The 27,758-nt window shown below is 38.9% G+C and overlaps 1 protein-coding gene across 2 annotated transcripts in view; it reads right to left on the bottom strand.

The window, feature by feature from the left end:
• CA8 (carbonic anhydrase 8) overlaps positions 1-27,758 on the bottom strand; it is a 49,560-nt gene that overhangs the window by 19,600 nt on the left and 2,202 nt on the right. For both annotated transcript variants that reach the window (XR_014316809.1, XM_082752277.1), the window contains exons 3-6: positions 25,099-25,223; positions 4,775-4,870; positions 2,278-2,340; positions 848-896 (exon numbers count right to left, since the gene is read on the bottom strand). Coding sequence is in view for 1 of the 2 variants with exons in the window: in XM_082752277.1 (XP_082608403.1) it covers positions 848-896; positions 2,278-2,340; positions 4,775-4,870; positions 25,099-25,223 (333 nt within the window). In the remaining variant the exon portion in view is untranslated. The remainder of the gene's footprint in view (positions 1-847; positions 897-2,277; positions 2,341-4,774; positions 4,871-25,098; positions 25,224-27,758) is intronic.

Here is a 27,758-nt window from a genome sequence, read left to right on the forward strand (position 1 = left end):
ACTTGATCAGCATCAGGAACTGTGAGGCAGGGGTCCTGTAAAAATAAATTCTGGTAAAATATGTATTATCATGCATGTATATGAATGGACACAGGCAGCCAGCCTTAATTCCTGCAATTCCTAAATGCTGAGCACTTGACTTTGCAACATAAACCACATTATTTTTATATAATTAAAAGTTTAATATAGACCACGGTTATTTGGAAAATTAGTTTAAATATCTTGCTACTATGGCATGAAATTTAGCTCAAAAGATTCCTTGCAGAAATATTTGTTTTGTAGAAATGCATTTTTTTGAAGTCACTTTTTTTCAAGACAAGGTGGAGTGTTTTTTCTTATTGTTACCCTTGGCTATATGAATTGGAATTTGCCTCCCACTGACACTACCCCCCCCGTATCCTATACAACTGCCATTGCATTAAGGCATTGTCTTTTGTTGCTTACAAAACACTAACTTGATAATGGGCAACCTTACATTTTCTGAAGTTATAACAAGCCTCTCTTTAAGGAAATCATCTTCATATTTCATGCAGAAGTAGAGAAAGGATTACACATCACTCTCCCTCTAGGAGGGATAACAAATCATCAAGAAATCTAGCCACAATGTTGCCAGCAGGGCACTGTCTAGAATATCACATTCCACTCGCATGACAGAAGTGTGAATTTATCCCAAGTTCAAAAGGGACTTCTTCCCTACTCCTATTAGCACCATTAGGTGGAAAATGCATTATCACCTGATGGGATTCACTCTCAGGTTTGCAGTTAGACTGTTCTTTAGATTGAGATTGTTTCAGCCTCTGCAATTAGCTAGTAATCCACCCATACAGAAATAAATAAAGGCACCTACCTGGCAATAAAGAGTTGGGATTAAAACAGGGTATAGTTTTGGACTTTCCCTGAAAAAATGAATACAAATCAATCTCATCTCTAGTTTCTTATTAAAATGATGATGAATGGTAATGCAAAACACTGTGTGTTTGCTAACGTTAAACCTTGAATTCCTGTGCAAAGCAATCTCATTAACATTCCCCATTTAATCATCACTGTGTTTGTCCTTGCAAGTACACAAACAGTTGTGGATTTCATTGTTTGTTTGTTTGTTTTAATACATGTTTTACTTCTAAGATTATCTCAGCAATTAGTTAACTTTCTGCCTCTAGTACTTGTGCTCCCTCCAGGCCCCAGCCTTAAAATTCTTTCTCTACATGAATTCAGGGTTCCATACAAAATGAGTTGAAAAAAAAAAAAAACAAGGGAGAAAGTGAGCTTTTCCTTGACTGATCTAGAAAACACTAAATTCTGGATTCACCTATTTAAGGCAAGAAAATTTTATGTGTGCAGAAAGTCAGTTTGATGCTGGCCCTGCAAAAGCCACTAGTAGAAAAAAATGCTCATAATGATGAAGCTTCCCACCACCTTCATCTATTTGGCTGTCTTCAGTAATGAAACTGCACAGTTCTGTACACTAATGTTTTCAAAGTCACCTTCATAAACAATGAGTCTGTAATATTAAACATCATGACTGAAGCTTACCATATATTATTTGCCTAAGAAAAGATTTTAAATTCTCATAACAGCTTCTCATTTTTCTATATTTCAGCACCCACTGAAGTGAATGGCTAGTCTCTCCAGAACAATATAGAACTTTTCATTAATATATCTCAAATTGCTTTAAAATCAAGGTAAGTATGATTATTCCCATTTTGCAGAGAGAGATGGAAGTAGCTTGCCCAAGATAGTATAAGATAGTGTTAGATAGCATCCTGGAGAGCACTCAGATCTCCTCAATCTAGATATGTCTTTAATCTGTTCTTCAGCATCCCAACACATAATCCACCTGACAAGGTAGCACTGTGTTTTTGCTGATTTCCCACTGCAACTTAATACAGGTGTTTATCTATTTTTTCCTCTATGAATTAAAACCAGAAAAGTTTGGAGATGCTGTTACTAGTGTTCACTAAGCATGTTGCAGTGCTTACAGTCACACTGACTCCATAATCACTAGAAAGGCAGTACTTGAAATCAGTTGCTAGTGTAGGAGATCAAACATTCTGGACATCAGACAAAGGAGGTTAACTACACAGATTGTACATTATCTGAAAATACTGTAAAATACTGAGCTTTTGATACAGGCCACTGAACTATGGCTTTCACATGTGGTTTTACTACAAATAAGTCTGAAAACATTCTCTTGGCCTCGGGGTTTCATATCCATCCTTCACTCACTTACTTCATCTCTGGCCTGTGAAGGAAACATTTCTTCAGCTGATGCCTTACCTTGTACTGGATGTCCTGAAGAATTTCCGTTACAGCCTTTAGGCCTACATGTTCTTTTCCTATCTGAAATACAACAGCAAAGATGAATTTCAGTGTTTTGCTATTTCTGAAATTGTGAAACACAGAAGTCAAACAGAACAGTAAGTTCTGTACTTGTTTTTACTTAAGCTACCCAACCTTGTATTAACCAAATACACTGATACATGACAACTCCAAACAATGAAATTACTATAAAGGCATCAGCCAAAATTTAACAAGGTCTGAATAACTTTAAAGCAGAGACAAAAACTGACAGAGCAAGAAAAAGAGTCACAGTTAAGATTGGTAAATTTTGACTAGGCCTGTTTTGCAGCATATACTGCATGTAAATTCAAAATCATGCAGCTCTATGACATATAAATGCCAAGGATACAGTTTGTCCTTACCAGTTTTTGTCAGAAAAGTACACAGAAAGGAACAGAGTGAACAAACACGACAGACACTTTTTGAATTTGTTCCCACAGTGCTGCAAATCTGGCTCAACATGTCTCTAAGGCTCAGGGGAGTTTTTTTCCTGCCTGCAGAGTGCAGAATGGCAGAGCCCCTCCCTCATGGCATCCCTGGGATTTTGCAGGCAAAAGCATGGCTCTCTGCAGCACTGTCTTTACAGAATGTTTTTTAAAACTTTCAAAAGAAACCAGTTTCCATGAACACTGTTCACTCTGCACACTGATTTCATCTGCTTCTGATCTAAATCACCCACCTAAAGACCCTAGCTTTTACTTTCTATGTAGCATTGGCAAAGTAGAAAGACTGAGCATGGCCTTCCACTTGATTTCTTTGCCAACATGTGCATATATGACATGAAGAATTAAGTGCGAATGAGAGAGAGCAGAACAGCTGGATGCTGAAAAAATTGTTGGCCTTTGGATTTTTATTTTTTTTAAATAAAATGGAAAAGTAGATACTAGAAGAAAATAATTAAACATCAACAAAAGGTAGGTTTTATTTCTAGTAATTTAAAAGGGTTTTCTTTTGTTTCAGAATGGGATTTTATTTTAAAACCTTCGAAGTGTGTAGAAGATATCAAAATCACTTCAAAAATGTAGGTTCTAAATTGCACCAAGGTCTGTCACTTAAGATGGTGAAAATATTCTCATTAACCTTTAAATGATGCATTTGAGAACTGTGGTACAAAAGTCTTATATTTCCATGCCATCAGTGGGAAATGGTCACTGAATTTCCTCTCCTCATTCCTTTAATAAACAGCATAACTACTCTTCTTCCTTAGTCAATTTTAATTATATGAAGCCTTTCCTGGCTGATGAAAATGCACTTTGGAATGCTTCAGACTACGGAGACAGAGAGAGACCAGAAAGGGAAAATGTATCATTTAAGTTTCATATTTGTTTAAGAACTTATATATAACTTTCTAACTAACTCAAAGGTTACCTCTGCTAGAATTAAAGGTGAGTTACATAAGCAATTATGACACAGCCCTCCAGGATACAAAACTGAGGGAATGAAAACCGCCTAGCTTCCATTTTTAGTAGTTCTATCTCCGTGTTGGAGCTGTAACCAATGTACCTTTAAATTCAAACAGAGGTAAAGCTCAAAGGCATTCATAAACTTGTTATGAAATACGACATATTAATATCACTGTGGAAGAAAAACCATTTGATCCAGGCATGAATTCTAAGTTTTTTCCTATAAACCTATTTAAACAAAACAGTTTGCCACTTTTCATGAGGAGGATGAGCAACTGGTGCTCGAGGAGTAAAACTGATGGTCTTCTTTATACGATGCAGTCCTTGAAAAACCTTCAGCAGCAATTAGATTATAGGCCTAGCTTCCCAGCTTGCATTATGCCTTCTCCCAGCAAGCTTTAAGCCTCCATGTCATAGGCTTCTCTGAAGATCTGCAGAAAGACTCAGTACAGTCGCGGTCTGATGTCTCTGAGGAAGTAATGGGATCCTGTCTCACAATTCTGCTGTGTGTAAAAACACACTTGCACCTGTGTTTAAAAAAGCACAATTCTGCTACTGGGTTTTGGGTCAGTGGGTTCTTAGCCTTCTTTTTTTTTTTCCCTCTTTCCTCCTCTCCTCTATTTCCCCAATCCCTGCACTGCAGGCCAGGAAAGGAGAAGAACATATCAGAGACAGTGAAGCACCTCCACCTCCTGACAGTCCTCATTCTGTCTTCACAGGCATGGTGAGTGGATGTCTACTTACAGCCAGGCGCAGAGAGAAAAGATGGTTTGACTACATATCACTCCTTCTTGAACTAATATACATTAAATATGGTATTTAAACAAGAGGTACTTATCAGCATGTGCACAGGAGGCATGACAGAGACATGTCTTTCAAGTAGAATACCAGCAGAATAAAATAAATTTTCATAAAATAAAACACATTGTTTTATTTTACGAAATCATTAAAAATGAAAGAAAATGTAAAGGAACTATTTTTCCTCACACAAATGACAGTGCATGGTAAAGACTGCAGCACAGAAAACCTACCTGTACAAACAAAGCAATAATAGCTATGCCGTGCTTCTTCCCCACTGCCTCATCGATGCTGCTGTACAGTGTGGAGTTCCAGTGCATTAGATGAAGCTAAAACAAAGCAGTGGAAATAGACCAATAGAAAAAAAAAAAATATGTTTTGTAATTGAAATTAAAACAAACAGACAAAAACACCAGAAATTAACTTCAGTTAACAAAGCCTCCACGTTTGAGTGCATGTATGCATGTGCATGTCTGTGGTTATGCACATCTATCTAAATAGATTCCCATTATAAACATCAGGAATCCCAAGGAAAAAAAAAAGAAAAAAAAAAAAATGTCAGCTGCAGAAAAAGCAATCTATAGCCAGTTACCAAATATCTGCTACAAAGGTGTGAATAACCACGCTAATGATGAGTTACATACTCCCTCACTTTGAACACTGAAGTAACACCAGCTAATACAACCTGCCAGCATTGCTCCTCATCCTGCCAGCTCTCTCCCGAGGTATGATTATGGACACAGGCTGTCCAGACATACATTGGACTGGACGACTGTATTATCTTAATGTCACTTGTCTCACATGTCACCTTCCAAGATGAGTCACTCAAATCTCAGCAGTAAGAGCAGGTGAAGTGATTTCAGGAAAGGTTAAACAGAGAGAAAGCTGAGCAGAGAAGAATGGCTGGAGGATCAGCTTTGGGGCAGCAGTGAAAGGGATGCTAAAGAGCAAAATGAGAGCCCTCAACTGCCTTCCACAGGGGAGCAGGCCCTATAGGATTTGATCCATGAACAAGTCAGGCAGCAGATACTGGATGGAAAACATCAAGTCTGTCCTGGTGAAGTGTCACAGCTGTCCATCTTGATTTGAGAAAAGCCCTGGAAAAAGAAGGGAAGGGAAAGGAAGGGGAGGCAAGGTGAGGAGAGGCGAGGTGAGGCGAGGCAAGGCAGGGGACACCACCATCTGCTGAGATGTAATATACATTTCAAACATGAGTTTCTCCACCACTGATGTAATCTAAATTACAGATTACTAAAATGTAATCTCTGTGGCTGAGTCTGATAACATTGCAGAGCTTCAACACAGTGATGCTTTCAAGTTTACTTGAAAATCTGCCAACAACTTTTGTACATTCCAAATAGATAAAACAGCTAAAAAAAAAAAAAAAATCCTACAAACTCTTAAATTTAATTTCTTTTGTAAAATCAAGTGATTGAAATTTTGCTCAGATACGTCTAAAGTTAAAATATCACTTCCTTAACTTGTTTCCACCTTCAGACAAATTGGTCTGTAAAACAGATAACATTTTCTGGTTTTGTGCTTCAATTTGTCCCAGTAACAAGCCCTATGAAATGCTTCTGACAAGCAGGAGTTTACGAAGCGACCTCAGCACTTGAGAAAATCCACTCCACTCCCCTTATTTCATCTCTGAGGATAATTTTAGGTGCTGCTCCTGATGACTGAGATTTTATAAGCCTTTGTCAATGTAAAATTTTAAATGAACATGCTGTAAATCAAATTACATTTCAAGTTATCATTGCAAATAATTCTGGTCATGTTGATCACAGGCATTTGCTGTACTAAAAAAAAAAAAAAAAAAAAAAAAAAAAAAAAAAAACTTTAAAGAATTCATTCACACATGAAAACAGGGAAAACAGGGATAAATGTACTAGACCACTGCTATAAAACTTATAGATTTAAAAATGTTCCCTGTTAGAACTATTCCATCTCATCATTTCCCATGAATGTACTTGGTGTCATGTACTTTAGCAGACATAAAAAGCTGGTCTATACATCCGATTTACCTTTGGCCTTTAAAAGAATAAAAACAAAGGATCAGCTACTGACAGTCCATTCCCTGACACTCCCTTTAGGAAACAGACCACCACCCTGAGTCCAGAGCTTGGAGCCTGCATTAGGTATCCACTAGAGGGGGCTCAGGGAGTCCCACGATGCTAACCAAAACCCTGACCTGCAGAAGGAAAGGGGAGCCGGCTGCAGGCAGGTAGGAGCGCACAGGCTCAGGAAAAAGGTTGCAGTGACTGCAGTCCCGACGGCGATGTCCTTGGTGCTGCGGAGAACAATGCCACATGGCACGGCCATTCGTTTTGTTTGAAATGTCACAGCAAGCTTTTCCTTCGGCGGCTGGAACAATAGCGCTGAGGGTGATAGCCAAATGGAACAAGCCCATTACTTCAGCTGTGTCAACAGGCGGGGCTTGGCTAAGGCTGCCACGACATTCAGCAGCTCTGGAGGTGAAGTCTGTAATCTGATGTTTCTCCGTGTTCTGACAACAGCGGGTTTTTTTGTTTTGTTTTGTTTTGTGAGGATTTGAAAGGAAAACACTTAGCCTCAGAGAGGGAAAAATGAGAAAGCACTGCAGACCATACGAGCAATGACCCCAGGGTATCTAGCAAGAGGTTGCGGTTCTGTCTTAGGCAGCAACCTCTTCAGGGCAGAGACTGTTTCCTATGCTAATGTTATATATTGGCCAGGAAAATGATATCCAAACCTTTGTGTAAAATATTAAGACATCTAGAATTCGTCTGTGAGGCAGCATAAACAGCCTGCCAGGAGGATGTGCTGTAAAATACACAGAGCTGCTGCGTGAAAGGGGGAGAACGGTGCCAAACACCCCACAGATGGAACTGCTTTCCAAAGCACATACCCACTGGCCAGCACCTCTTTCCACATCTCCCAGCGACATGGGAAGAGTAAGTTAAATATTAGCTACCCATTTCAAGCATATCTCTAGGCCTTGCTATTTACTCGGGGAAAGAAGATTCTCTGCATACTCTTAGAGCTTCCTTCCTTTCCACCAACTTAATGGAGGTCAGGATGGTCTATGACAAAAAGAAGATAACACAAAGACAAAAGATGTTTTCGCATAATATTGATGTACCCTTGACAAGGTTCAGGTTTAGGAATCAACATTACTAAAGGTACTGAAATGGACACTCATCACCTTCTGGCCCAAAGGTTCCTGTAATGTGGAGGTTCCACTCAAGAAGGTGAAATATTAAATGCTCGATATTTAAATAAATATTTGACTCCATGGAACAAGAATCAATATTTTGTACCATGTTTCTGTAGCCCAATGTAGAGCAAACTTCTGGTCTGTGTTAAAAATGCAACTGTGTTATTGCCTTTGAGGTAGTGATTATTACAGTAAATTAGTCATCTATTTTTTACACAGTAGGTTGTAAACTTGTTGCCATAAACACTTGTGGAGCCATATTGTACCAGCAGGTTCATACATGGGTTAGACAAGTTACAGCCAAGACTTCTAAAAACAGATACTAAAGAGAACAGCTAGAGATGTAGCCTCTAGCACTCCTAGCCCAACCACCATGGATGACTGAGGAGTACAACACAAAAAGAGGTCAGGCTCATGCGCTCTCCTCAGGCAGCGTCTCTTATTGCCACTGCTAGAGACAGAATACGGGATGGATCATTTGTTTGACCCAGCAGGGTTTCCATTAGGTTCCCATCTTCAGAATCTAGGTGATATCTAGAACTTCATGACAAATGACAGAAAAGGTTCTGTCATTAGGGATTTACAGGCTGAAATTAGGTAGGTGATCTAATGAAAGATAATAATACTATAACATCTCCCAACAACAGGTCACAAGGGCTCACATCTTTTCTCCTCTGATAAGTACCTTGCATGCACATTTAAATAAATAGATGTCAACATTTGTCTAAATACTTGGAAGCCAAGTCAAATGAATTCTTCTGCAGAAGAGGAAAAATGTAGCTCATATGGGGTCTGGATAAGTGAACGAACAAAGGATTCAGAAAGGGAAATATTACCAAGGAATCAGTAAGACCTAAGTGTGCTTAGCAAAGTGTTCCTTTCAAATTGTGGTTTATCCTATGCATTCATGAGGTTTTCTGAACTCTTCAGCCTTCTGTTCACTTTTTTTTTTTTTTTAATTTGCCATTAGATGAAAATCTCAGATAACAGAAAAAAATGGCTAAAAATGTATGAACATTACAAAAATTTGAACTCTAAAAGGGACAGTCCACAGCCAGCATGGCCTGTAACTCCTGTTATTAATGGAAATCAGATGTGCACATGGGAAATACCTCAGTGCTTTTACAAGTCTTGAAACTACCAGTGTAACACCTGTGTACACTGACAACTTCACAGCTGTGCACATGTATCTTACCAGTAGCTAACAGCCAGGCAGACTTACTAGATCAATGGTCTGTACTTTGGTAACCTTCAGTTTTACATTGATTTGAGAAGGCCATATTGATTTGGGACATTGGTTTGAGAGTGCATACTCACAAGGGGTGCCAGCCTCTGATGAAAACACAACCATAAGTTTTTTTAAATTGGCAGCTCACTTTAGTGTGGTTCATTCCGAGTGCGCACAAGCTGCAGCAGGAAAGATGCTGTTCAAGTTGTTAGCTAATGTGTTGATGCTCAGCAGTTATGATGTTTCTGTACAACCAGAATGAGTCATCTATGCTGCTGATTGTCAGGGCTGGCTTGGAGTGCCAGACAGTGCATATTTTTACAGAAATATTATAAGATTGTGAGAAACTCTTTAGCATAATAATAATAATAATAGGAAGGAAGGAAAAAAAGTACTTTGGAGCCTTTTAACCTTCCAGCTGTATATCAAAGAATTGTAGTGGCGACTTAGTCAGAATAGGATGAACTGAAAACTCACAAAGGCAAATGATAAACTACTGATAAAGTTGATTTATTCTGTCAACAAATGGAGAGACTGTCCTTCATGGGAAGAATTAAGAAATTATTCCAGGCAGCAGAGTGAACCCCACAGAATGGTTATTCTGTATGGAACGAATCCTGAGAATCCTCTCAATTTTTACCCATTCTTCACTCAACTAAAAGATTTTTGATCCTAGTCCTGATGTCCTTGCTCAAGAAAAACATACGCTGACATTAACTAGGGGCCTGTCTCAAATCAAGACTGCTTCAAAAATTAATAAGGACCTGAGATTCTGGCTTTAAAATCAATAAACAAATGAAAACCCTACCCTTTAATTGGTTCCTTTCTGTACCACATAAACGTCTTTTATACCTAGCTGAAAAGAAAAGGCCTGAGATGGTAGAGTTTTACACAGCATCAGTCACTAGGATGACAGATTCTGGCAAGAATTAGGGTCACTCTGTATGACCTAGCATTAGTTCTGGAAGCTAGTTTCTCTCAATAAAAAAGGTGTTACAAGAACATGTACATTCTTCCTCCATCTATGGTATTGGCTGCTCTGCAGATCTTTGCAGGGTGCTACACTCACTGGGAACAAAAATGATCTTCTAAGCTCTGTTGCTGGTCTTACTCTATTTCTAATTAAGAAACTTAAAACCATAGAATCACAAGATAATTTAGACAGGAAGGGGCCTCTGAAGGCCAGCTGATGCAACCCTCCTTTCCCCATGCAAAGCAGCTCCAACTTCAAAGTCATCCACTAATTCAAAGTTGGATCAGATTGCCTGTCCAAGCTTTGCATATCTCCAGGGATGGAGATCCCCCAGCCTCCCTGGGTAGCCTGCTCTATACTTCATCTCCCTCATGATGAAGAACTTTTTCTCCGTACTTAATCAGCATCTCTCTTGTTGCAACCTAACCCCTCTTGCCCTTTCACACTTCTCAGAAGAGCCTGGCCCATCTTCTCTCTGGTCAGGAAGCCAGGCATGAAGTGCCCACAACTGCCAGAACAATGACTCTTGATTAACTCTCAAATGATGACTCTTTCTCAGACCCTGTCAGTGAACATCACCTAGTAAATGTCTAAGTTTCACCTAAGTTTACTTTCACCTGAGCTTACTTAACTCTTGCAATGTCAGAAAGTCACTATTGTGACTATCCCCCACTGCAACATGCTAGTGGGTCTCTGTTATACAAGTGGCAGACCAGGGCTATGTGAGACAAGCTAGTGCATTATAGGAAAACACTTTCTGAAATACACCACAGCTAATCTTTCGTTATGACATATCTGATTAACAGTCGAGGAAGAAGAAGGACCCTGTGCTCAAATGTTTCTGCTCTCTTATTTAATCTTAATGCTACAAATTTGCTATAAATCTGCAAAATGTCTTGCTACCATAAGAAGTAGTTCATATAATATTGCTGCTTTCTTTATGAATACTTCTTGCTAAACTCCTGGAGCCCCAATTTGTTACTGGGACCCCTTTTAAACACTGTTCAATGTGGAATGTTTTTATCGACTAAGCTAGGCAGTTTGGACAGAAATAACAAACCCACAGTTCCTTGGAATCAAGGTACAGGTGCCGATACCAAAGTCCTCAATGGCATCAGAAGCAGGTCATGCAGCAGACTTACACCTGATAAAACCACTGGCAGCTGGGGCAGCAGGAGGCAAGATGAAACATCTACATAACCTGGGTGTAGGTCCTGCCTCAGCAACCACAGCCAATTTTGTAAGGAGCTGTGACATGGGGAATCACTCTGTTCAAGAGGCTCCTGTTTGTGCTCTATACACAAGAGAAGACCATCATTTTTAAATAATCCTGCTTCAGATCTGCATGTTAAACTATTAAAACATCAAACTATGACACTATCATCACTAGGCTTACTTGAATGCATGCTGCTTTTGCAATCACCCACTGTACTTTTTTTCTAATCCATATACTCTTGCTCTTCACTAAGGAGCTAGGTATTCCAAAAGATTCTCTCTGCAGTGCATGCTGCATCAAGAGTAAATGAGTCTGTTGGAAAGCTTTTTTCTCTGGTCAGAACTAGGTTACGCAGGTATTTCTGGTTAGCTGTGCAACTAGCAACTACAAGCTCCCAAAAAGTCTGCTTAGTCCAGTAATACTACAGGCCAAGAATTTATCTCAAGGTTAGAGATATATTATTGCTCTCCTATCTTCTTGATCCTTATTTCAATTCATAGGGGGTGTTCTTTAAAAGACCAACAGGTGAGTAGTGCATCACCACGTTTTAAGTAGAGTTGCATCTAAAACATGTTAGTCTGGAAACATAATAGTATCTCTTTTTGTCATATTTCTGTCACTGCTGAGAAAGACAGTGGCATTGAAACATTGTTTTGAATCCACGTATATGCCACCTCAGTGATTACCTCTTAAGGTAAATTAAAGCAGCTTTAGAGCTCATAGAATCATAGACTATCCCTAGTTGGAAGGGACCCATAAAGATCACAAAATCATAGAATGGTTTGGGTTGGAAATGACCTTAAAGATGCTGTGGGCATCTTTAAAGATGCCATAGGCAGGGACACCTTCCACCAGACCAGGTTCCCCAAAGCCCCATCCAACCTGGCCTTGAACACCTCCAGGGATGGGGCATCCACAGCTTCTCTGGGCAACCTGTGCCAGTGCCTCACCACCCTCTGAGTGAAGAATTTCTTCCTAACATCTAACCTAAATCTACCCTCTTTTAGTTTAAAGCCTCTTTGTTCTATATCATTGAGCCCAACTCCTGGCTCCACACAGAACTACCTGAAAATCAAACCGTATGTCTGAGAGCATTGTCCAAACAGGCTGACAGGCTCAGTGCTCTGACCACTGCCCCGGGGAGCCTGTCCCAATGCCCGACCACCCTCTGGTGCAGCACCTTTCCCTAACCCCCAGCCTGACCCTTCCCTGTCCCAGCTCCATGCCGTTCCCTCGGGTCCTGTCGCTGTCCCCAGAGAGCAGAGCTCAGCGCCTGCCCCTCCACTTCCCTCATGAGGGAGCTGCAGGCTGCCGTGAGGTTTCCCCTCAGCCTGTTCTGCTCTGGGCTGAACAAACCAAGGGACCTCAGCTGCTCCTCATACATCTTCCCCTCTAGACCTTTCACCATCTTCATAGCTCTCCTTAAGACATTCTCCAATAGTTTTATGTCCTTTCTTATGCTGTGGTGCCCCAAACTGCACACAGTCCTTGAGGTGAGGCCTCACCAGTGCAGAGCAGAGCAGGACAACCCCTTCCCTTGACCAGCTAGCAGTGCTGTGCAGTTGGCCCTTTGAGCTGCCAGGGCACACTGCTGGCTCATGTTCAACTTGACATTGACCAGAACCCCTCAGGTCCCTTTCTGCAGGGCTGCTCTCCAGCCTCTCATCCCCCAGTCTGCACATATAGCTGGGGTGGCCCCATCTCAGGCGCAGAATCTGGAACTTTCTCCTGTTAAATTTCATGCAGTTAGTAAGAAAGCAGCTGCTCTGATATCTACTGTAGAGCTTAACAATCATTCTCCTGGACTCACCCAGGTTTATTAAAGATCAGTACACTCCCGCTCCACTCACAACATGCCATAAAAACTGAGGAGGGAACAGTACAAATGGGAAACTCTGGATTCCTAGCCAGGGCCAATATAAAGTCCTTTCCCTGGTCTGAGAAGGATGAAATGAAGCTGAGGATTTCAGCTAGTAATAATGGATAGCAACACAGCCTAGACATACTTTGATTATGCATATTTAAAAAAAAAATGCATAAACTATATCACATAAAGAAAAAATGTGGAAAAACTGTGCCTTTCTATTATACATGTGCATAAGAATTTATGAGTTGATACTTGACTTGGCACTGAATTGTTTCAGGAAGCAATTGACTAAGCTGCTGGCAGTGACCATAACACACAGTAATTAAGTTCCAAATCCTCACAAGGGGACCGAACCAAGGATATGACCAGGGCACACAGCTTCAAGAAAAGTGATTAAAAAAAGTAGAAAGTTAGTTATTAACAGCCTGAAGGAGAGGTTTCGGAAATTAAAGTTAATGGAAATGATACAGAAGCTGTTTGAAAATATCAGAAAAAGTGGGAGTACATTTATATACTCTGTACCACAAAAAAAGACGCAAAACCCCATGAAATATAAAGCCTGCATGGTTAAACATTACAGTTCAGTCGAGGTAAATACATTCCTTTAAAAAAGCAAATGCAAGTAAAAACAAATGACTGTATTATGAACTCTGGGCAAAAGCAAGAAGAAGAGGAGAAAGAGAAAGTAGACAAGGGAGCTAGGATATTAATCAGTGAACTTGGTTTATGCTTGTAGACTTGAATTTTTCAAGGCTTCTGTCATGGATAGGTGCCAAAATGCCACTGAATTTCAGTAGGAATTAAATCATCTTTATCATTTCATACATAGATTATTGTCATAACAAAGACATAAAGGGAACTCTGTGCCTATCTTTGAAAGCAATGCTGAGGTCAGTGCTAAGGAAGAAAGACAGGCTGGAAGCAGTGCCAAGAAACACAGATGACAACACTGTTAAGTAAAAACCCTCCTGAATAATATAATGTAGGAGAAGGAAAAGCTAAACTTCTGTTCAACTTCTGCTTGTTATAATTTATTGAAAATCTAAAAACTTAGGTCTAGTCTGTGACTTAACTGTAAGGTTCTGGGTATGTACAGAACAAGATAACATTCCCTGAACAAAGAAGTCTGCAATCTAAAATCAGACAAATTAGGTGGAAGCAACAAATTGGCGTAGAGTAGAGTACAAGGTATGCTGGAGACTGTGTTTAGACAACCCTGCAGTCACAGTGTGAGATACAAAGTGTCTCAGGCCAAAAGCAAAATTCATGGCTAAAACATTCAGTATTCTGCTCGGCTGGGACATAAGCTAGTCCAGAAGAACCCTTGCTGACTGTGCTCTTCTCTCCATGGACATTTTTGAAAGAGGATTGAACCGTAATGTCACTGTAAAAAAAAATATTTTAGTTAGATTGTATAAGGAAGGGTTGCAAAGACCTTCCAAAATCTGTTCTCTTTCCAAAAAGCCAGCCCAGCAACAATTACCTAGACAACAAAAATAGATTGCAAAAGTTGTCCAGGCAATTGTGCAGCATACCTTCAGGCATGCCACTGGAAAGACAAAGCATAATGGGACTGTAGGATTGTTTACAGCATCTCAGGAAATACCCTAGCAGTCACTGTGGCAAATCCCTTGTGCTAAAGAAGTATCTACCACATTAGTGAACCATACTGAAAAAGAACAATAAAAACATTGCAACATCTAACATTAACCAGGCTTCTGTGTTCCCTTTGAAGAGTCTGATAACATGCAGTAGCCTCATTTCATGTGAGGAAAACAATTGCTGGACAACTGAAACAACAAAATTAACAGCAGGAAGTACACGTGTATATGGAGAGATTCAAAAGACCACAGCTATGAAAAATACTCTAAAAAGAAAAGTAATGGCAACAACAACAACAACAACAAAAATCCACCTGAGTGCTCTTCTTTCTGTTCTGTCAAAAGAAGCTAAAAGGCTAAGGGAAAAAAACATTTAACCTTATTAAAAAGGCAAAAAATGGGTCAAATCTTGTGTCCCTCTTCAAACTAAGGATGTGCCAACTTGTCACAGAAAGGCTTCATTTCCAAGGTTAAGAAAAAGGAAGCAGCACAAGGAAGACACAAATCCCCAGAAAGTTTTGCAAACCTCACCTAGGCCCCTTTTGTCTAGGCCTTGAACAGAAGGCAAAGTATCTCCTCAACAGCTCACAGAGGCTACTGAAATGTGGCATTAGCTTGTCTGGTTTTTAGGAAAATCATTGGCAAAGCATCAAAGGGTATAGGGGAAACTGAGGGTACTATAATTTGTATTTACTTTTTCTTCCTGCTTGAAAGCACAAGCACTGCTTATTTCTATTGGCATGCAGAGGAAATTAAAAGAAAACAGGAATTAATCAAAAATGAACATTTTTCCAACCTCAGAAAAAATTATACAGGCTAAGAAAAGGAATGAAAAAGGCAGAACACCCTTCTATATTGCTGACTTTCAGTATGAACCCAACCAGTACATTAATGAAAAGCTACATAGTCCTCACAGACAGATTCATGGGTCAAGTTCTTCACTGTGCCAAGTTTCTGCTCGGTGTGTGAAGCAAGGAGCACCACAGAAGGTCATTGTTCCCTGACACCACATCTGGCCCCAGCAAACACGTAGGCTGAGGTGCCCCAGCTCTGCCCTTACCTGTGCTTACAGGAGCAAATACACATTCAAGCCTTTCTTCTTCCTTCCCCTGAAGGCCAGGAAGGAAAAAACGAGGATTTTAGCACAAGACCCTCCATCCTGCTGTTAGACTGGATTGCTGCCAACCTGCATGGGTGTACATGTGCGTCTGCATGTGCTTTTACATCTCCATAGCTGGAAAGTGTGAAGCTTGGTAGAAGGGAACTGGACCTTGATGTTGGTTGATGATATTACAGGCAAGCAATGCCAACAACACAGAAAACACAAAGTGGTGGAGGTTAAGTGGTTAATTCTGGAAGTGTTATTTATATGACTAGGCATTTAATATAGGCATGCCCAATTCCACAAAGTGTTGGCTGCAATCTGTTGTCCTGGATTTAAAACCAGACTGTTTGTATGTGGAAGGATTTAAATCACTGATTTAATTTTCAACAATAGATTCTCTAATGAAGGCAGAATAAATTAAAAAATAATACTCTTTCCCTCCTATTTATTAAGTTTTATTAATAACTGATTTGAATCCTGTGGTTCTGCATGTTTCAAAGCTAAAGGTCTCTCTAAAAAGATGAGAATCTGTGGCTGCATATTATCATTTCAAATTATAAGCCTGGCTGTTTTCCAGTGAGCAGTTGCTCATCCATACTACACTCCTCTTGGAAACTGAGTCATTTGTGTGTTTTTTTTTCCATAGCATCAGCTATGCTTTTATTACAATAATAACCCTTGTAATGCATATCCAAGTTTTCTCCTGAACTGTACATTTGCACATTGCATAATGGTATTATACTTCTCTTCAGTCCCCTAGCTGCACTGACTCCCAAAATGTTGTCGAGCTTTAATTGTGCCTCACTCCAGTTCCTTACATGGCTTAGTGCTGCCACCTTAGATGGTAGGAATAAGCAGTGAGGCTGTCTCATTGGCAACAGTGTGGTCCACATAGCAAGGCATCAGATAGCCCTGTGGTTTAATTGCTGACCGGGGATTTACAACCTAAATTAGCTATTTTGGTACTGTAGTGTCTCAAAGTCTCTCTAGAATTTGATGATCTAGGAATTATGAGTCAGTTCTCCGTCAGTCCTGAAAAAGACATGCGTGACCAAGGCCAAATAATTTAATCCCTCTGAACTTGTTTTGTACCAGTTCATTGGCAAGAGCGGAACTTGCCTCCCTCACGCTGATGTTTCAAGTATTACATTATTTGTGCTTGTGAAGCACTCAGGCATGACAGTAAATACTTGTGGAAGCCTTCAAAGGTCTTCAGCTCTTAGATGAGCTTCAAGTTTTATCCATTACCTCTTGAGAGCCATATGTGTACCATTAACACACATAACAACAAAAAAAAGGGGGGGAAGTTGGGGGGGGGCGGACTAAGCTCATGTCAGAAAGCTATTGTCTCTCTCACAGAGTATTTACTCATACTGGGGCCAACCTAGGAACCGGTCCTGACATCAGCATGCAGCATGGAAATGGGGGAAATGAGGAATCTCCTTTCCCAGCTTCTTCCACAAGTGACAGATCTTAGACAGAAAAACAGTTAGGCACAGGAGTTAGGGCAAAGTGCCAAGGCACCAAGAAATTGAGGCAAGACATAAAGCAGAGTGTCAGCAATGATCATGGTAGAAACTTTAAAATTACGTAGAACCAAATCAAAACAAGTCAAGGGCAGACATCCAAGGAAACCAGCAGAGAAAAGACGTGTGTGCTGAAACCTGGGCTTAAATCCTTTTCAGAAGTCCCACCTTCTAAGTGACTACACAAGCTCTTCTCCCACAGCAGAGTGAAAACATCAGTAACTATCTTTTAATGTTGGGAATGGGGTTTCCAGTAAAGGATGTCACAGCAGCAGTCTTTATATGAGTAGAAGCACTGTGACCAAGACAGTTCTGTGAGAAAGTAAAATAATGAGAAGGCAAAGCAGTATTTCAGCTCAAGGAGTGGAAAAGTTTCACATATTTTAACAAAGTCTCAGAGGATGTACTGCCTCCACCCCAGACAGGGATTGCTGAGAGCTATTTTGCCTTCAAAGCTCCTTGCCTCCCTTAGCGAGGATGCAGTACCACCAAGCTTGATTCACTTCTCACTTTCTTCTCATTCTCATTTCCTTCACTAAATTCCATCTGCCTGCAACATGTCTCCCTAGAAGAGTTCTTCCTATTTTGCTCAGTCATTTGTAGTTTGGACCATTTAGTTCTTGAAATTCTCCATCCTGGTACAAGTTAGAAATCACAGACTATTGCACCTGCCCCTTCAAAAGTTTTAGATGTGTGTGAGCAGTGAAGCCACAACACACAACTGACTGCAAGTAAGACAACTCCTAAAAGAGAAACGAAAGAATAAAGCTTCATTATAGACTGTTAATGCCACTCTTCTTTGACCCGATGTCTGGCAGCTTATATGTCTTTCACAACCAATTAATAAATTGCAGATTTCACACAGAAGGAAAAATGACATTTACTACATCTGATCTTCCTGATCATTAAGATCTTCCACAGAGCTTAACTGAGCGTTTCTCGGATGCTAGCCAAGCTAAAAGCATTTGTGGCAGCACATCAGTCCATTTTTGCACCTGCTATTTCCATGAATTCACAATTCGAAGTGCATAGATGTATTCCCTGGTAAATTCCAACTACATGTGACTGAGCAAAACAAGGGCCAACCCAAGCTCATATTGACAAATTACCTAGAAACAAAGTATACTTCAGAGACTGCATGTGCCTATTTGGGTCAAATTAACCCTCAACCATAATAAAAATATAATACTGGAAGAGCCTAGCAACTAGCAATCTCAAGAGTCATAAGATGCCCATGTGTGCTTTTACAACGATAGTAATCTTGTTTTTATCTTCTTGTCAGTTTTCATTTAGCATACGGGGAGGGAACAGAGACCTCCCAGCTTTGTACCACTATAAAAAAAGCAAACAATAGTCACATCAACTAGGGTACCACGGAGTGTATGGGATATACAAAAGCACAAAAAATACTTAAGCACCTGCACGTATGGGGCTAGGGTCACACAATACAATTCAGTGACAGCCCTGGAATTGGTCCTAGGACCAATTTTGCCCATGGAGTGCTGTGTAATGCTAAGTATTATTATTATGCTTCTAAAAAGCACCTGCATAATGGGCAAAAAAATCTGTTTCTCTGTAAATCAGTGCAGATTTGAAAATCAAAATTGAATACATCTGCTTATATTTGATATCTGTGTGATTTTCCTGTGGTTTTCCACAATTTTGTCCTCAAAAAAATAAATAACATTCAATGGGCATGTCTAATTTGAACTATAATTAATCTGTTATTCATAACCTGTCAGGGATATAGCTCTACAGATCCCTACAACTTCCTGAGGAGAGGAAGCCCAGGGAGGTGATGGTCTCTTCTCTCTAGTAGGCAATCACAGGATACACAGGAACAGCACAAAGATGTGCAGGGGAAGGTTCACACAGGGCCTTACAGACTATTTCTTTACCATGAAGGTTGTCACACACTGAAACAAGCATCCTAGCGAGGTGCTTCATGCCTCTCGGTGTTCAAGAGACATTTGGAGAACACCCTCAATAACATGCTTTAGCTTTTGGGTAGCCCTGACGTGGTCAGGCAGCTGGACTTGGTGATGTTGGAAGGTCCATCCCAACTGAACTGAACTGCACTGAACTGTTCTATCACCAGAATAGTTTTGTTAGTTTTTAGTCATATATTGCCACATTTCACAAAGCCTTTGCAAGATTGCTGCTTTTATTTTTTTCTTTAAACAATAAAATATTATGTCTTACATAACGTTGTTTGGCACAGTTATAGGCATCACATTCACTGTCATTAACTATAACATGAAAGTCATCATTTTCTTATAAGAAGCACATGGCTCACAGTATTCATCTGCAATAATTTCAAAATTTAGATTTTTTTCCAAGCTATTGAGTAACAAGCTAATTTTCCACTAGAAAACTTGGAAAATTTCTAAGCAGAGTTCCAAACCTCAGCATGAAGCTACGTAAACCACTCTGAAATTTGTTCTTTTGTCCTCATCATGACTGCCTAAGCAGGATATTCTTCATTCATAGGTCTTGTGCTGCTCAGGGAAGGGGATTTATTCCTTGGTTTAAAACATTTTGTTTTAGGGTTTATGACTAGGATCATAGTCCCACTACAACTATCAGCAAAAGTTCACAGGTTTCAAGACTGAGCTCACATATTAGAAAATGCTGACATTATGGATTAAATCCTGCTTGTCATTCAAGCCTACCCAATCCCACTGCAGTTTGTAAGTTTTCATGTAAAGAGGGAAAGAAAGAGATGCATATGCTTCCTATTACAATTACAAATATAGTTCTATCCTTTTAACCAAAATAATTTGCTACTCAAGCTAATACGTAATTGAATAAAACAGATGTCAAGATTAAATAAATTTGCAAAAAATATCTAAGGTTGGCAAAGAATAAACTTCCATGTTGAAAGCACACCACTTCCTCTCAAGAAATGCCAGGAAGGAGATGCATGATGTGCATGCATTTGATTTCTGAACTTTGACACAGAGAAATCTTCATGCCAAAGACTGTAGAGACTTGAGAGTAAAGAAGTGTAATGACAGCAGTCTAAGCCCTAAAACTGTAACTCTGATGAGATCCACAGGCAGGCACCATTTCACATGAACAAAGGAAAACTTTATGGCTTACATCGGACAGAGGGTATGCTATGGTTTTGAATTATATATAACCACATTGCAGCAGGTATTTCAGTAACTCTGAAAGAGACTACAGAATGAATTAGTCTGCTCTTCATTACACAACAGAAAGGAGCATCTTTTTTCCTGTACAAAACTGATTCTGGTCCTTCAGGCAACTGAATTTTCTTCCATTCTACTCAAAAACTGTAAGACAGACAATAATACAGTTTTTAATCTTCCTGCAGATCTTGGAAACATTTTTTAAATGATTTTCTGCCAATCCTCTTCCACTGAGAGCTTTCACATGGCTCACAGCTAATATAATCCTACATTTTAAAGGGGATGGATTATAGAGAATTATGTTCCTTGTCATATACAAGCACTGAAAGGAGCCTTTTTATTTTCTCAGTTCAAGATCTATTTCAGAGCAGCAGCCTGAAAACAACTGTTTCCTTATGTTCAGATTATGCTTTTGGTCACGCCACCACTTGAATAAATAAGAGAAGGAGACACCTTGAAGGCATATTTTTCCTTGTTTCCCTTCACTTCAGAAGCCATAAAAACTTTTTTTTTTTTTCATAATTTTTTTTTTCGTTGATGTCATCTGATGGTTCTCTTTCTCCTGCTGTCCTTTCTGTCTTTTTTGGACTGTAAATTGATTAGACCCAGCACTACAGTATGCTATGTCTATAAACAGATCAGATACAGTGGGACTCCATTTTTAGGTGCCCCTATACTAACCTTGTTAATAAGGACGTATGCATTGATGGCTAGGATGAGTAGTAATTTGCTATTCTTGTCTCTCTTTGCCTCCCTTCTGTACAGCAAAGGTAAGGAAGGGAGTCAGAGCTTCATTAGTTCATTTGTTCCTCCTCCTTCTCTAATCCATACTCTTGGCCTGAAGGAAATAAAGACATGGAATACTTCCTCTCTTTTTTATACCTAAATAATGTTCAGGTAACTCATATGAAGGTACAAGCGTGGGTTTTACTGCTTCATGGAAATGTGTACTGCAAAGCACGATTTAACCTTTGGTACCTTGTTCCATTTGCTAGCAAGAAACAGTCTCTCAATGTTAAGACCATTATTAAAAACTTAACCGGTGGCCAAAGGGCAAATAACACTGTTTATGTGCAGTAAAAGTACTTGGTGAGAGTAATTTCTGGAGAAGGTTGCACAATGTCTCCTTCCAATTTTTGTCCAAAGGGTTAAGAACAGCCTTTGTGTTCTTGTTTTCATGAAACAAAGAGAGGAGTATTGTATTGATACATAGAGCACTCTGCTCCTCCTTTGTTTAAAAAAGATGTGTTACAGTGTTTCCTTTTGACAACTATTTATTTTTTTGTCCTGCTTTCCTCACTGATCGCAAACACAGATGTTTCAGTGAAAATGATAACACTTGTGTATTATCGTCAACATTCTGATTTCTTCAGTCAAGAAAGGTGAAAAACATATATTTGCTGAACTTCAGACAATAATAACATCATTTGTATAACTCAGCTTCCAAGTCACATAAACAACATTTTTCTACAGTGTGAATTATTTCAAGAAGCTGTTTGAGAGGTTACATAAGTTTAGTAGTCAAACCTATTTCACCAGGAACCTGTATATCCTAACCATGTCCAGAGGTCCCAGCTGTCTGGTAAGAAATGATAGGTTGTTGCACTAAGAGACACAGGGTATTACCTAACTAATATAGGATATTGCTTAATTTCCATAAAAGCTGTTGTGGTATCAAAGGTGAAGACACTAAGGAAGTAACTGTAGAGTTTTCTTCCAAACTTTGAAAAATAATACTTTTTTAACAGCATCCTTTACAAAGATCATTACATTGATAATCTGAAGCTGTTCCACAACTATCCAGTCCAATAAATAATAAAGTAATAAAATAATAAAATAAAGCTTTCAGTCTTCAGCTCTAAAAACAAGACAGCTGCTCCAGTCAATAAATAGTCCTAGATAGTTATCTCAAATAGATAGATATCTTTAAACTAAAAGTTGCTACACTGATTTCTGCCCCGGTTTTATAATAGTGTAATGGAGTATATAATCTGGACCTAGTTTCTTGTGTTAATGTGCTCACTTAAACCAAGCACGTAGGTTTTCATATTACTGCTCATCTACTTGGCTTGTCTTCCTCCCACAAAGGGAGGATGGTTTAAAATACTTATCATTTGCTTTGTAAATTCATTTCTAGTCTGTTAGGAAAAATGTCCTGCTAGATTTGTTCCACTGGCAAAAGATCCAAACTTACATGCTTGGTGCTCAATATATTTATAGCCATGCATTTGTTCACAAACAACTTATTATAAAACCTATAAATCAAGCTTATTTTGCATTTAGAATATGAAGAATAAACTCCCTTTGAGTGTTTGTATATATCCAAAATAAGCACCTATCACCATCTATGTTCAGTAACTAACAAGCCCAGTGAAAATCAAGTCCAATATGTGTTCAGAATATGCTGACTTCCAACATCCGCATAAACTAATGCTAATATTAAAAATTAATAAATAGATTTCCTGGTTTCCTGACAAAAACAATTGTTCTCCACAAAAGCAACTAGGTGGGGCAACCCTTAAAACATAAAGAGAAGATAACTCATTTTGGAGTCTCAGATACGCTACTTCATTAGGGGTCATAAACACCTGTTTTACTATTGCTCAAGTCTAGTATTTGATTTGGACAATTTCAGCTGGATTTAATACAGCAGCTCTTCATGGACAAAGCAAAAGGAACTGCAACTCATCTGTCAACGAGACCACTCTGTGCTTTTTTACAACATGGGACAGAAGACGATGAACTTGCTCAAACAATATACCTGTGTGTGCCACTGGAGATGATGGTAGCAGCTATTTTCTGCCAGAAGAATTAATATGCATAAGGATGTTTGCAAAGTTAAACATTCATACTGCATTTAAAGTGTATTATGAGTCCATTTTTTCTACTACAAACTTCTTGGTTTTTTAATTCTTTCTTGGGGATCAGAGCCTAGCTGAAAGTTGTTTAGATGCAAGAGACAGGATAACACCAGCTTGCTCATCTCTAGATGATGTTCTTCAATACTGCCAGAATTCTGTTTGTGCAGCTGCCATGCTGCTTTCTGAGTAGATGAAGAATGAAACCCCTTTATGACTGATTAAGTTTGTTAGTTTGCATCTCTGGGTCAAGTGTACTTTCCTTGGGATTGAGATGCTGCATTTTCTGCAGATATTATTGATCTGTTCCTATATACCACCAAGACTGTTCGCTATCCTTTATAGAGAAGGAGACAGAAGGCTTGTCCAAGTACAGTTTTTGACATAATTCATAGCAGCATTTCTTGACCACCACATGCTGAATCAGTCCTGAGGAACAGCACAGGGCAGGGCTGTTTCATAATGAGCAAGATACTTCCTACTTCATGGAAACACTGCAGTAGCCCAGAGGTCTTGCCCATACAAACTTTATTGTATATATTATGCCAGGTAACCAGGATGCAGAGGTGAGTTCTCTGCTTTCCTTTTGGTTGATGAGCCTTTGCTGTTTGATTAACTCTCCTGAATTGCTGGAATCTGCCTGAAGTCAAACTGCAAAGCCTGTATGAGTGACTTTATATCTGGGCTTTTGTGACAGACCAGTGCAAAATAGCAAACATCAGAGACCAAAATCTGACCCACGACTCTTAAAGAAAGCATCTGAACAACCCTAAAAATTACATTGGTGGCATAAGCCCACATGGTTTTTACACTTAGGTCTGCCTTAGATACTCTAATACTTTTTATAACCTTTTCGATAAAGCAATTCTATTCCAACAGTCTGGCACTCACAAATAACACTGCAATAAATTTCCTAACACTGAACAACACAGGAAAAAAAAAAAAAAAAAAAAAAAAAGAAATATTGTTTCAGGCTCCTGTGGGATTACAATAGATATATAATGTACAAATAACTCAGAGAACTCCGAAAAAAATCATTCTTTAAAACTGACACAGTGTACAGCAAATGAAATAAAAGATGCAAAGCTGAAGTCACCAAGCATCAGGGTTGGTATCTGTTAAAGCTGGTGTTGTAACCCGTGGTCTAAGGGATACTCCAAGATATTCCTTGGAAGTGTAAGTAATGGGACAGTCGAAAGTGAAGCAGTCTGATGGATGGCTGCTGGAGGGCAGAAGGTATTGGCACCAGCAGTTGGGTTGCCTAGGAACCCAAACTGACACCCTGTGAACAGCTGAATTTTTTCAGACCACTTTGCTTGCATTTCAAAAGTTTGTGATTGAGATATTACAGAGCATGCCTAAGACTATCACATAACCTTCAGCTTTCAGGTAAGTAAAGCTAGTTTGTTAACAAATTACTATATGCTTCCTCCAAATGTTCCTAAATTGTTACTGTTTGCTATGGAAACATTTCCAGTGGCCATCTATAGCTATTAGTCTCCATTTATAGCTATTAGTCAAGGTGACACAGGAAGTGTTGAAACAGCAGATCTTGTTAGAACACTAATATTATTAAGACAGAAGTTAATTATTCTGCAAGTTAACTTTATGACCAATTAATCACACAATGGAATAAGTGCTGAAGGCATTCTATCCCAGATGCATATGCTAGTTTACCTGCACTACTGCACACCTCAGGAAGACAGCTTTTTGAAATATAAAGCAATAAAATGCTGAGCTAGAAGAAAATCTCTTTTGAACTATCACAAATTCAGGCTGTGAATGTAAATCTTCTGCATTTAAGGAGGGTTAACACAATGCAGGATCACTCTTACCTCCATGGGAAAGGCTTTAAAATTAACTGTGTGCTCAGAACCACGCTGGTTTTCTCTCCCCCAGTGAAATCGAACATCGTGTAGTTCAAACTCATGTCCTCGAGGTAACGGCCCACCTATTAACACTGGGAAAGAACACAAATGGTAACAAACTTGGCTTTCCAAGCAGACAATCCACTGAATATATTCTCCAAATACAATGGGGAGATGGCTGCAGGCTTCTTTATTATCAACTGTGTGAGAGAGAAAAGTAAAGTTGACAGACATGGCATCATGAGTGATAGTGGTGGTAGGGGGATGGTTGGACCAGATGACCTTGGATTTCTTTTCCAACCTTAATAATTCTAGGATCTTTACTTTTGAACTTCTGTGCAGGCACAGAATGAGAATCCAGGCAGCTACAAACAACAGTGAAAACACTATCAGCTGCTGTCTCAGTTTTATGAGGCAGAACAGCTGGTTCATAACACTAAATAAAAATATTATACCTTTATCAGAAGAGCGAATATGGTTATTGCTGTTATCGAGACAGCAGGTATGTACTCTAAACAGATGGTGGGGGTTCTGAATTGAACTGGTCACTACCTCCAACTAGTCCAAATGCTTAATTTTCATCACCTATATTTGCTGTGTCACAGAAACTGATAGAAAACTTTTGATTGCCAATATCTTCCAAGATGAAGGAGTTAAGACATATACCACCTGTCAGGCTTATGAGATACAGAATGCCCCCATATCCAAATATAATCAAACTTAGACACAGGAGCTTATTTACTTTAAAACAGCTCGTAGGCAGCCATGACTTTTTTCCTAAGGCAGTTTTTTAAAACATTCAGAATTCTTAAAAACGTCTATCCATAATTGCAGCTCAAAGCAATCACTTTATATAACACCTTGATTCTTTTGCATTAATAGAGTGCTTCACCATAAGAATAAGTAGTATAAGCAAGCGATTTTGCTTGGACCTTTTTAACATCCAATCTACTTTTAAATTAACCAGTGGAAACCCTTTGCCCAGGGATTTGTGAATCTGCTTTGGCCCAAATATCTACACATGTTGTAAGTAACTTTCTGCTGAAATCATTGAGTACCGGTTTCTACACAGGGCTGAATTTTACTTAACGATGTTCACAGTCTTTCTCACTCTAGCTTACAGTTCATTGACTGTGAATCCTTTACAATCTCTGACAACTGGTAGTGATTATTTAATTGCATAACATACATCTTTAGGGAAGGACTTTTCCATAACATAAAGTTATTTTGATGCACAAACTAAGTAGCCTTAGTTATATTAAAGCAATTTAGCAATTGTGTCATATTGCAACCGTACAAACACAAAAACAAAAATACAGAACTATAAAAAAAAAAAAAAAAATGATCAGTTACGGTTTTCATAATCAGTTGCACTGGATAAAAAAAAAAAAAAAAAAAGTAAAATATTCTGATTAATGTTCCTTTAATGATTCTTCATAATCATTACTAATTCAACTAATCTAATAGTCATTAGCATTTCTAAAATGAAATGTCCTTAATGTAGTCATGGATCCAAATTTGCTTCTTAAACTTCCTTTATCCATATTGAACCCATACCTGTATCTATAGGGAAAATCTACAAAACTGGTGAACATTTGAGAAAACAACCAATTAAAGTATTTAGGGAAACCTGGAAGAATAAAAGAACTTGAAACTTAATTAGGTCTACTTTTTGGAAAAGCAGAGCATTTCTCTGTTCTAAAACATTGTTCCTAGATAAAGTGTAACTAGAAAAAAAATGTTCTCTATATGATGCAGTTTTGTATCTGCAGGAGCTTCAAAGAGTTTATTTTTTAACCTAATTTATACATTGATCCCATGATAAATGAATTTCAATGCATGAAGCATGTTTATCTTCCTTTGCATTTCATCAAATTTTGATCCTTGTCAATAGATGCAACATGTTTAATTTTGCTTTTCATCAACTTTTGACCCTTACTAGAAAACAACTCCGAAACCACCATCTGCTACACAACCCACCGAGAGAAGTCTCTCTGTTAGTAGGATATCCTCCACAGCACTTTTCAATATACAGTTCCATTATACAGTTGGTCATGCTTCTTCCACCTAATGTATAACATATGTATGATGATCAAATTGGAAGCAGCCTGTAAAAATGTTTACAATTAAGTAATAAGAAAGACTGGGGAATTCCAGATGGACTGTGTCCTGAATTAAAGGATAAAATCAATCTCCAGGAGTGACAAATTGACTTTTAATATGTACTTAATCAGTTTATTTTTCTTCCACAAATAAGTTTTTCTTTGACTGTCAACATAACAGTAGATGTGACTCTCTTCCACATTAATTGGACAAAGTTTCAAAAGCACTTAGTATTCAACAGTTCCCATTAAAATTATCTGGCTAAATGGACTTGTCATCAGAGATCCCTTGTGAGGAAGAGAAGCTGCAGGAGTTTCCGCAATCCCTGAAAATTGGCCAAAGTAGTAGGTCAAACAGAGCTTATTAACTCTTTTTCTCATCGTAGAGATAGCAAATGCTGTCCTCTCCCTCCCAAAAGCGGAAGAATTATTCCCAGCTTAGAAATGGAAAACTATGTAATATGAAATCTAAATAGAAGATGAAAGTAAACCAAGATCTCCTAAATCCCAATCCCATACCTCAGT

The sequence above is a fragment of the Aythya marila genome (genome assembly GCF_965140915.1).
Source record: "Aythya marila genome assembly, chromosome: 2".
Taxonomy (NCBI): Eukaryota; Metazoa; Chordata; class Aves; order Anseriformes; family Anatidae; genus Aythya; species Aythya marila.